This window comes from Lottia gigantea (genome assembly GCF_000327385.1).
Source record: "Lottia gigantea unplaced genomic scaffold LOTGIsca_1, whole genome shotgun sequence".
Classification (NCBI taxonomy): Eukaryota; Metazoa; Mollusca; class Gastropoda; family Lottiidae; genus Lottia; species Lottia gigantea.
In genome coordinates, this window is record NW_008706746.1 from 9,134,190 (window position 1) to 9,146,154 (window position 11,965).

General features: G+C 35.9%; 1 protein-coding gene across 1 annotated transcript; it reads right to left on the bottom strand.

Annotated features, from left to right (window-relative positions):
• Positions 1-711: 711 nt before the first annotated feature.
• On the bottom strand, positions 712-7,248 carry LOTGIDRAFT_152546 (hypothetical protein; the record flags this gene model as incomplete). Its single annotated transcript, XM_009045976.1, has 12 exons — positions 712-843; positions 1,989-2,064; positions 2,357-2,439; positions 2,829-2,886; positions 3,267-3,342; positions 3,522-3,654; positions 4,012-4,101; positions 4,333-4,496; positions 5,065-5,156; positions 5,855-6,096; positions 6,571-7,020; positions 7,237-7,248. The coding sequence occupies 12 exons, from the start codon at positions 7,246-7,248 to the stop codon at positions 712-714; spliced, it is 1,608 nt and encodes a 535-aa protein (XP_009044224.1).
• Positions 7,249-11,965: the final 4,717 nt, after the last annotated feature.

The following is an 11,965-nucleotide window of genomic DNA, read 5'->3' on the forward strand; positions in this document are numbered from 1 at the left end:
TTTCTTTCCTTTAGTGATCATATACCATTGTGTTTTATATCCCTTGAACTTACAATAAGCTATTTTGGTATATTTCAGACGTCTAAAGAGCTCTTCAGTAAATTAAAGTAATGGAGACTAGTTTAGGATTTTTAAGTGATAATTTATAGAAGTGAACGCTATGTGAAAGTAAACTCTAAACTGGAAATGTAACGAAAGGTTCAGAAATGTTCATGGTCAATTCATTGTTATTCTGCTACCATGTTGAATAAATAAATCATAATTATTTCAACGTTGTTTAATAATAGCAATATGGATATTGAGACATCCTCTTCAATCATAAGCCTTGATGGATTTAAGTGGCACCTATGGGACACGGTTTACTTAATATGCCTTTTTAGCTAGGTTTGTAATTACAATTAACTGGTTCCCTATTTATTACACCAATGTACCTTGGAAGTTTAGATTATGGTCACTTGTGCATTATTGACATTCTCCAAGTCATATGCTATTGCTATTATGATGCCATCTTGCAATAACAGCCTGTTTTGTACGATTTTCTCAAAGGTTGTCAGGGTCCAGAAGTCTTATTCTGAAAAGGTACAAATCAGATAGTAAGGCAAATATAAAGACAAATTTTAAAATAAACAACACCAACACTATCTCTTTATTACAGCACAGACATAGACATGAAATTGTATTAAAATATTACTTCAATGTAGATCCAGACAATTATTTCTTTGATCTACAACACATGTAGTGGAATAACTCTATAAGAAATTGTCCTATTTCTATAATACTCAGTACAGATAATCCAATCCACAGACCTAATGTACCACCAACATCAGATATAAACTGAGCAAACTGAAAATAAAATAGAGTATTAGTAGTTATATAGTGATGTACTGATTAGTCAGGGTAGGATGTCACTATTTGTCAGTGATGCAGATGGGAAGGACTGAGGAACACATGAGTAAATCAACGGAGGGAGGTCCGTGTGTTACAGGCTGTGTAGATTAAAGATCCCTACAAATGGAAATCAGAATGAAATGGCCAGTGCTGCTGTTTTGGCCAAATTTCCCTCAGATCTTATTGTCTGTCATTGCTCATCTACCAATCAGATGCAGAAAAGTAGAACGTTAAACAAAATTTCATTTAAAAGTATCTTATGCAGATATTGTAGGTAATCTGACTTTATCATCAGTAAAGCCCAACGCAGACGAGGAACATTTTAAGCGAACAATCGTAAAAATTTTGTTTCGATCAACATGTTTGATTTTTTAAAATTGTTCGCCTCCCGAACAATTCTTTGTTCGTCGTCTGCGTTAACGACGAACATTAGCGCCGAACATTCATCGTCATTGGACTGTGGAGAAGGAGCAGATTTTAGTAGATATGTGGTCGCAATCTGCCTCAATATTGTGTTTAACTCGTCTTTGTCAACCCGGAAATATCGCCGATACATTGCTAGGTCGTCAGTCGACAGCTCCTGTACAACGTTACCGAACACACCCTGCTCTTTACGCCGTTGAATCCAGTTACGGACACAAATGCTCCTATTTCGCCGTCTACGTTGGCGTCTTTTTAAAATTAATAAAATAGCTAACGCAATTTTACATTTTCTTCTGGACGTCGCCATTTTGAGGTCATGTGATTTTCCGTGACACTGGCGTATTGTTCGAGCTAAATGTTCGTCGTCTGCGGAATTATGTTTGTCGTCTGCGGATAACGGAAAACAAATGTATTTGTTCGATGTTTTTGTTCGTCGACAGAAATGTTCCTCGTCTGCGTTGGGCTTAACTAGTTGACATCGGCATGTTAATACCACTTTCATGACAGACTTCATTCTAATAACTGATAGGTATGATTGGGTTTTTAGAAGAAAGTTGAATCAATCTAATTTATATTTCTGAGACCCATGAATAAAAAGATTTAACTTTGTTTAAAAAAAATACCACTAATTGCCAGACAATCTGAACCCATATAAAATATTCGATATCATTATTTACCTCATAGTCTGGAGCCTCTGTTATATTCTGATAATTCAAATCTTCGTAATATACATTCAATTGTAGAAAGTTTTGCCTGAAAATCAGTAATTCCAGATATTCAGGGGCACAATGAAATGAACAGTTGAAAATGCAAGTCTATTTCACGGGAAAGTTGTGGACTCCTATTACCAAGCAATGTTAGACTCGGATCCTGTAATGACTGGAAATTAGAATAGAATAAGCAAATGCCGAAAAATAAAAACTAATTCAATCATTTCAAATTGAAACGGAAGTGGTCACTAGTTTTTCCAAATCAGAATTGAATTATTGGATGTGAAACTCTATTATATATGGCCAAGCCCTAACAGTAATGATTCTTTACTTACGCTAGCTGACGTTCAGTTTTTGTGTAATAATTTGAACAGGCTTCTTTTCCGTGAATATCACATAAATATGCTAGTAATAATTTCTAAAAAAATATAACATGTACATTTTAAACATAAGGTTACTGTATTCTCAAACTTTCTAATTTTGCCGACATTTCCACGTTTAAAAAGCCTTGTACCGGTATATATTATACATATATCTGGGAGAAGAAGTGGGCAAAAAGTTTTAATATTCCGTATGCCATTTGAAAATCTATATAGATATAGACATATCTTCGGATATAACACAACTTACATCTAACTTAATTCAGATTTATCTCTAAGATGTACTTGACAAGAATGAAATCGATGCAAACAAACAGACTGATTTAAAGTGTTAATTGTGTGGGCCCTTCCTCGATTCCCGACAAATGTTTCTTTGTGTCCTTGGGTGAAAAAAGCATGACTTAACTGTCCCGAGCCCAGCACCTACCGAGTATGACGTCGTTGGCCACTGCCTTTGGGAGATCGACTTCTCATACTTGTTTTCCCTGAAATATAAATTATGTTAAAATTTAATTGTTTAAAGGATTTTCATCGGGATTCTCGTTACTTTATATACAGACTGTTTGAGGCCAGACAGAGCACTGAGACACACAACCTACATCGGGATTCTCGTTACTTTATATACAGACTGTTTGAGGCCAGACAGAGCACTGAGACACAACCTACATCGGGATTCTCGTTACTTTATATACATACTGTTTGAGGCCAGACAGAGCACTGTGACACAACGGAGTCTCCTTGCTTGGTCTGTCCAGGGGCAGACAGAGAGTTACCTCCGTGGTCTGGGCTTTCAGGTATAAGCTAGATCAGGAGTAGAAATGCTGAACGCAATTAAAGGTCTTTGCTTAATATATCCTAGACTTACTCGCATGGATCATCACACTGGCAGCGTCTATTTCCTTTCTGAAATTCTCTTAATAAATCGAAGTAACACGACAATTCTGAAACAAAAATGGCTTAATTAAAGCTCAATGTCTTTTAAAAAATAGTCGCATAAGAATCCTTAACACTCAACTGTTCCAATTAATGGCATCTCGCGGTCTTTCTTGCTGTTGTGCACATTATGGTCAACTGATGCCTTAAACCATAGAGTCGATCAGCGTAAATACACCATACTGACCTTTATCACTGGAGCAGACCTCCAATTTATCACTTCTAATTTTAGCAATCCTTAAATTCACCTCTTCCTTAAAACTATCCAAACATTTACAAACATCCATCACAGCCGTAGCTTCACAAAATCTCTGACATGTCTGAAATAACCACAGCCTTCTTAAAACTAGCACCATTCAATACTCAAGACCTGGACAGGGGTTCATTATACGCCACAGATTTATAAGACCTAAATGCACTGACGAATATCAATCGAGAGGCAGGACATGTCCACTCTCTCGGGAAATCTGATGCATTTTGGTTTTTCCAATTTTTTAGAGCGTCCACCTAATATTGTTATATATTTATTTGGTATATTTATTGTTTTATCGGTATATTGTTTATGGTTTAAAAATTTACTACGTTTATAATATACATGTAGTTGTTTGATATTTGGATGATCTACCATCTGGTTAGTCTTTATTTAGGAAAGATAATGAAATAGACAATTAGCCTACCGTTCTGGTATATCTTACACCATAAAGCCTTTTAAATGCTTGTATTTCTTGGCAACTACCATGTGGACTACCCAATCTAGAAATTCTTGACTGAAAAAAAATATCTTTATCAAGCGATTGAATTAATAGCAGACTAACTTTCTATCCTAACAGTTTATTATACGGACGTTTGGTACACTTAGCCTGCAGTTTCCGTAACGATGAATGGAGCGAATCCTTTAGAAGCGAGTCTTCTGTGGTGAGACACTTTTACTTTGACGCCCTACCATCATATTCCTTCATGTGAGATTGTTTCAATCCTGGAAGTTACGCAGATCTTACCAATACAATTCCAATACTAGTTGCCGATTCTGGTAATACGGAATAGCCCTCGTCATATGGATCGGGCATAACATCTTTATCATGTACCAATACCTTAGCACCATATCCATTGCCTAGTCCTTCTAAATATTCATGATTCTGTAGAAATAATATCAACTCTAAACCTGTAACAGATATAAAACTTTGTCATGTATAAATGCAACAATTTGTATGAATAAGCTACATCAAAGTAGAATGATAGTGAATTTATCTAATCTGAGCAAGATCCCACTTTGTAGTAAGAACGCACTGTTGGGCAGCTTCCTAGCACGAAAAGCTTCTTAAGGTGATTAGAAAACGTCCTACCTAGAACACACTGCTATAGCTTATTGAACAGTTTCACACCAAAAAATGCACCGAGACAGGCTGCTATAGCTTATTTGGAACACATTGCTAAATTGCATTGGACAGTTTCACACCAAAAATACACTGCTATAGCTTACTTGGCAGCTTCGTACCAAGAACACGGTGCTATAGCTTAATGAACAGATTCGTGCCACGAACAAGCTGTTATAGCCAGAGATTTATGGACAGCAAGAAGACAATGCTGTCTTGTATGTCTGCTTCGAATAAAGCTATTTAGCCTATTGGACAGATCCGTGCCATTATCACCCTGTCACAGCTTATTGGACAGCTTCGTTCCAAGAACACACTGCTTGTTAAACAGCTAGGTATTTGGAAACAATTACTAACCCTGATCTGGTCCACTCTTTCGACTTTTAAATATTCTGTTATCCAGCGTCCAACATTTTCCATATACAGGATTAGTTGACATCGTAAAATTGCTAAAATCCACAATATGAAAAAGAAACAATTATGTACAATTGGTACAATCAAGACATTATAGCTCTTCGCATCAACTCATCTGTAGGTCACTTTGAAAACAGTAGGCTATAGTTCTTGTCTTAAATTTGTCTCAACCTCTTGCCTACTTATCCTTCATAGATAACAGTTCTGATGTGAATCGACATCAACCTTACAATAGATATAACATGATAAAAGAGGTAACTGTGAAATCATAACTTTCCGGGGATAATTATCTATTTTTCAAAGCATTAAGACAGAAATAAATAACAAAAAGGAACCTTACATACCCAGAGAAACAACTCCGTCCAGCGAACGAGCATTTAATGAGCATTATGTCTAAATCATGACCAATCTCGATACGAGTATCTCTGTAAATAGCATTGGAAACTTTCTGAAAACGTCACACTTGTCCATTGAAACTTCGTTTCAATTTCGGACAGAGCTCATTATAAGAATTCATAAGAATCAAATCCGCAGAATATACTATTTTAAGGTAAGAAGGGTAATTTTTAGTCTCATTGTCCAAGTGTCCACAAACATTTAAGCATGAAGAGACCGGGATACTTAAAGCTTCTAAGCTCTACAGTTATAAATTGTTGTAAGTAATTTTTGTTTTCAGTATGTATAGCGGCGATACTGCGTTTCCGAAGATGGATAGAATGGGAGTTTTACCTACCTATCTTCTTTATTATATAACTGATAAAATTCACGACGAGCTTTCACAACAGCATCAACCTCACCGATACTTTCCCATTCGTCTCCATCAAACGATTCTTCATACGACTGCTCTGCTTCCTCTCTAGTTTTTGATACATTGACCTTCACCTTGTCCATGTATCTCCGGTGCCTGGACAAAAGTTCGTCAAAACTATTTACAGACCTTTTCCTCTTCTCCGTACCTTCTCCTTCGCTTTCTTCCTTTTATAGAAAACAAACTGTTTCAGAATATATAATAAGCAAATCCAAGCAATAAAAGTTATCAGAATCCATTTACATTGGAGCAAACACAGTTACAATGCCATCATAAATGATGTTCAGCAAAATGCAAGTAGAAAAAAACTATCATGTTTATGCAACGAATTTTAGGATTGAAACTACTCTGCCATTGTTGTAGTTAGATGCTTAAATTCTTGTTTGAGATTATAGATTAACTTAAAGTGTTTTATTTAAACAATGAACTTATGTTTAAAGGAAAGGGGAAACACACTGCTTCCTGATTTCTGCCTTCTAATGCACTAATTCATGTTATCAATTTTTTGTACTGAATGAAGAAAATCAATCACAATATCATTAAGGCATTCGGCATTGAATTTTTAAGGTAAACTTGAGAAACAGTGTCCCGGTTTACAAAATAAGCTTTAAGATTTTGTAAAACCTTGATATTTGCTGTACCTGGGAATAATACGTATTTAGGATGTAATCTGGATCCAATTCCCATGCTAATTCTCGAAGATCTTCTGATGTCCACTTCAGGTGTGATTTTAAGATTGGATTCACATTACAGATGGTAAGAGCTGGAAAATCCAGATTGTCGAAACCCAATTTGACGGTGGTTTGTTTTGGGAAGGCTAAATACGTTTCAAATAGAAAAAATAGATGGAAGATCATGACTGCTACACCAGCCAGAAAAATAATGATCCACGCAACTTTAGCCGAATTTTTCTTAGACACTAATACATAAGGAATGCCGTGCATGGTGGTTCTTTCAGCGAAACGGGCACCAACTTTAGAATAGGACCATTGTACTTTGTCATCATCCTTGGTGACTTCAGCTTCAGCAAGAGGTTTGTGTTTGGAAGGTTTATTAAATCCGTTGGCAATGTCATCTTTCCAGTGATATCCCTGAAATAAGACGATACAGATATAGAAGTTCATGGCACACAAGAGTTCCTATAGAGAGCAACTAACAACAACAGTAAATTTCAACTGGCGGGAAATAAAGAAACAACCATTATAAGAAGATAACAACTAAGAATCCTCTCTACCAGCTGGTCCTTGACCAAACCTCTCTGGCATTGATCATTGATTATCTGTACCCATATAGATATGTCTACCTACCGATTCTGACATCCTGTACGGGTTATCAAAGTCTCTGTAGTGTTGACTAGACTGATAATCTCCATTTGATAAGTCATATTCTGGTCGTCGATCATACGACCTGTGATGATAGTATCTTGAATCAGCTGGGTACCTGATCAATAAAGCAATAATTCCCTCTTATTATATAATTTCATTATTAATACATTTATAAACCTCGCTATTTTTTAAATTCCACTAAATGTATCCAAAACATAAAGTAATTAACTGATGTTATTAGATTGAATTATTTATTAGTTATTATGCTCTTCCTTCATTTTGTATGGAATTAATGGGTCAATGCCTGGACTCGCTGATACCCATTATATTTATTATTGACAGTGTTGGGTTAGAGGGAAGGGGTATAAAAACACCCTTTTTCCGATATTCCAAAAATAAATCCTTTTATGACACATAGCTCGATAGCAGTGAGCAACCAATGATCCCAAATGATTGGCTTTTGTAAAAAAGGGTGTGCAAAATACTTATATCTTTTTATACTCTATTCTGTCTATGGTAAGAGTCTATCGCTTCTGGAACAGTTAAGTGGCTGATTGCTTGTGGTGCGCAATTAAATTATGAGTTGTTATTGACTGTTCCAATAAAAATAAAGACCTTGTTGTTATAACATGGTGCTTGGACAGAGTTTTAACTTTTAAATATTAATTGTAACATGAGTTACAGTTGCATGGCCTGCATTATAGAAAAATAAACGAATCATATTATATAGTGGAAAGATAAGAGTAGTTATGTATGATTGCCGATCAAGGTGGTTTAGATGTATGTTTATTGTAAGGCTTATATAAGATAATTGACTATTATATTCTTTAGGCTTGGTTGACCATGCAATACGTGGAGTTTGGGTACGCATGGTACGTTTACCTATATAAGTATTAAATGACATGTTAGGGTTGTTATAAAAATAAAAACAGAAAGGCTTTACATTGAAAATAACTCGTATGTATCCTTATAGCATGTATTGAATTTAACAGCTTTTCGTATGATTGTTTCATTTTGTGTGTCCCTTACACTTAACAACAAAACAGGTGTAAATGATAATCATTGTCCGTTGCTAAATGTCCAGAAAAATATCGATCTACGTTGATATACCTATATTAAATCATCTTCCGTCCAATAATCCTCAGTGGGTTTCTTTGCGGCCTTGACTAACTCGAGAAAAATATTTTTTGACGCATATTATTATCATGACTGTACGGAGCCCATTAAGCGCAATTTTCACCACTTAAACGTTTAAACGAAATTCAGTATACTCTTCCAACACAGCAATTTTCTATTTTACCTATAAATTCATCTTTTGGAAAATATAACTATACTCAGATAACGTGCAGGTGGATTTCTTGATAGCTCTTGCTGAATCTCAACACGACTTCTTCACTTTCAGTATAACTATCAACTTGCACTTATTTACCATTCTAAACAGTGGCGTTGCCAAAGGGGTTACTCCCCCCCCCCCCCCCCTCCAAGGGACGTAAAACTGGCTCCGCCACTGATTCTAAACTATCCCACGACACCATATTCATTTTCAGTATAACCAAAAACTAAACTGGCTAACCGATTGATTGTAAGACAATATCAAAAGTTACTTACATGATGTCTAATTTTCATGAAATACATAAATAAATATATATCTTATCCTATCTCTCACACTCTGAATATTCAATGTGTGATTAATCAGGGGCGTCCAGAATATATATAAACAAGATTGAATAGAGCTGAAAGGGCCGTTTAATATTATTCAAATTGCTAACTGACCCGTGGTCTAATATTTTGGATTGAAAAGAATTGAAATTGAAAAAATAAATAGATCAATTGATACATAAATCAAGATTTTGGTGATAAATATTCAATTTTTTGGTCCATTGCAAATCTCTTTTTGGTAGGCCTACATTTCGGTGAATATGCATTCACAAGTTGTTTTTGTTGGTGTGACGAGGAATTGTATAGATTTACGTCAGTAACAACCATTAGGCCTATATAGGTGTAGCTTTTCTTAACTCTGAATATATGTAAGGAAACAATTGACTAGTTCATCTTCACTATGGTCAATGTGGGCCTATATCAGATGAAGCCAAAGGCAATTTCGGTGCCAAAATGGACAGCCTATACATAAAAATACTGATTTCAAATAATTATTGACCCTTACGACCAAATCCTGGTGCCTTATTCTTGAAGATGATTTGTCAATCACTAAAATCGATTTTAAATTTAGGTTTGTCTTTCCATCAGAATACCGTATTTTTTAAATACAGCAACAAAATATGGTAGAAAGATGCACAGAATTATAAAAGCAAATAACTTCAAAATTATTGACTCTTGGGACCAAATCCTGACAGCCAAAATGAGGTACGTCAATGCATTTTTTTTTTTTAAAAATCACCAAATTTTATTTTAGCAATAGATATGACTAAACCCTTTGGCTGATATGTCTAAACCCTTGAGCAGATATGACTAAACCCTTGGGCTGATATGACTTAACCATGGGCTGATATGATTAAGACTTTGGGCTAATATCACTGAATTATATGGCCGATACGACAAGCCTTCAATTTTTGATCATAGCATTAAACACAGCTTGATTAAAATCCGTCGAAAACTCAAGAAGCACGTGATCATAATTCGAGATCAAATGGGCTCACATTGTGGTTAATATCCACAATTTTCGCTGATTGGTGAAAGGACGGGCGGGGTGATGGAAGTGAGTTTTGTGATGGTGTTTCGTTTGAATACTAGCTGCATGATAAAATTTACTTTGATCTGCTGTGGTCTGAAGCATTTTTGATATGACCACATGCTAGAGTAATTCGCCCTTGTTTTCCAAGCACGCCATTTTAAATGGAAGATTCCAGATGTTTCATGTCTAAAATGATTTTTAAGCTATAATTTAGGTACTTGAGATAAAACTTTACACGTACTCGTAACATTATCTTGATTACTGTCGTTTATATTTCCTGTACACGTTTATCGCATTTGTAATGAGAATGTGCAAATCCACCGATTTTGCTCCCGCCTCTTTGGCTCTGCACTTTTAGACGTTCAGTCTTCAAGGTCTCAGGCCTGAGTTCTCGTTATCAATAAAGTTTTCATGAATGCCATTCCTTATGTAATTGCCAGATTTGCATGTTATATTTTGAAGGTTACACTCTTTTATTGAATTTTATGTCGACCATCGGATGTGAATAGTGATATAATCACCCAAAGGTCACTAAGAAGGGAGGTAACTACATTTAGCACCGACCCCGTGTTAGCAGAAGAGTTAGGTCCCATGAGATATTGGCGGGTGGCCTTATTATCAGGGGAAGTAACTACATTTTGGAGTCGGCTCTGTTTGGAGTAAATTTCTATAAATAATAGTTTTTGCACATTTTTGTTCTTTGTATATTTCAGAACACTATTGGTATTACTTCAACTACTAAAGGTTACAGTTACTACAATTAACAAACTGAATATCAGCTTGCCACCGCCTATTTCCTACGAAATGATTAAATTAATATGCGATTCTAAAAAAAAGAATGGTATTTAGGTCTGACAACGGTTTATTGGTATGGCTGTGCCGTTACAGAATCAGAATGTTATTTGTCTTGATGATGGCGTGGAAGCTGTTCTTTCTTGGGACTTGGTTAGAAAGCTTATACTCATATTCACTCATGACAACATCGGCATAAATGGCTCTCAAACTAGGTTTATCATCCTATACAAACTACTAGACATTTACTATGTCAGCTACTCCAAGCTGCGTTTCCATTAGGAATATGAGGATAAGATTGTCAGTAACATTGTTTGTGAGTCTAAACAGTGTATTGAGACATGAATTGATACAACCAACAAACAGCTGATTTCATTCTAAACTTCCAGTACATTCTTCCTACGTTACGGATCTGGACAATCTGGAATCAAGTGAATAAAAAATAAAACTATAAATCTTTAATATCTACATTAACAGAAACAGAACAGAAATTTAACACCATGTGCTAGCTCCATGGACACAGTTTTTTTGACATTAGTCATAACATTATAATGATTTTAGTCAGTTACATTCAGATGATATCAGTCTATGCATGAATCTGTGTATTTATGAAAACACTTAAGATTCGATTCAAAGACTAGCATCGGTATTGATCGGTGTGATTTAAAATCACAGAATACAGAGCCTGATAGATATATTGAAATTCGTTGTAGTTGGAATAAAAGTTGTAGATCCTTTCTTCTCTGGATGCTGCACTCATACTGTCCAGGCTTACAAGCCTCCGTTGCCTCACAGACCTTGCATGGTTGTGCCTTTCTCGCATGCGATCTCTGATGTTTCACACTCGAATGTGTCTGGAGGCGACGGCATCCTCCATCCTCTTTGTTTATTTTTGTTCCAAGGTTTTGCGTTCTGCTATGTAAGCCTGGAGAGTTATCGAAAATATAATGTTCCGATATCGAGAAATATTAAACCTAATTAGTTGTCGTAGGAGTAAATGTTGTGGATCCTTTCTTCTCTGGGTGCCGCACCCATACTGTCCAGACTTACAAGCCTCCGTTGCCTCACAGACCTTGCATGGTTGTGCTTCTCTCGCATGCGGTCTCTGATGTTGCGCAATTGCATCCTCCAGCCTCTTTGTTTATTTTTGTCCCAAGGCTTTGCGTGCTGCTATGTAAGCCTGGGGAGTTATCGAAAATATAATGTACCGGTATTGAGAAATATTAA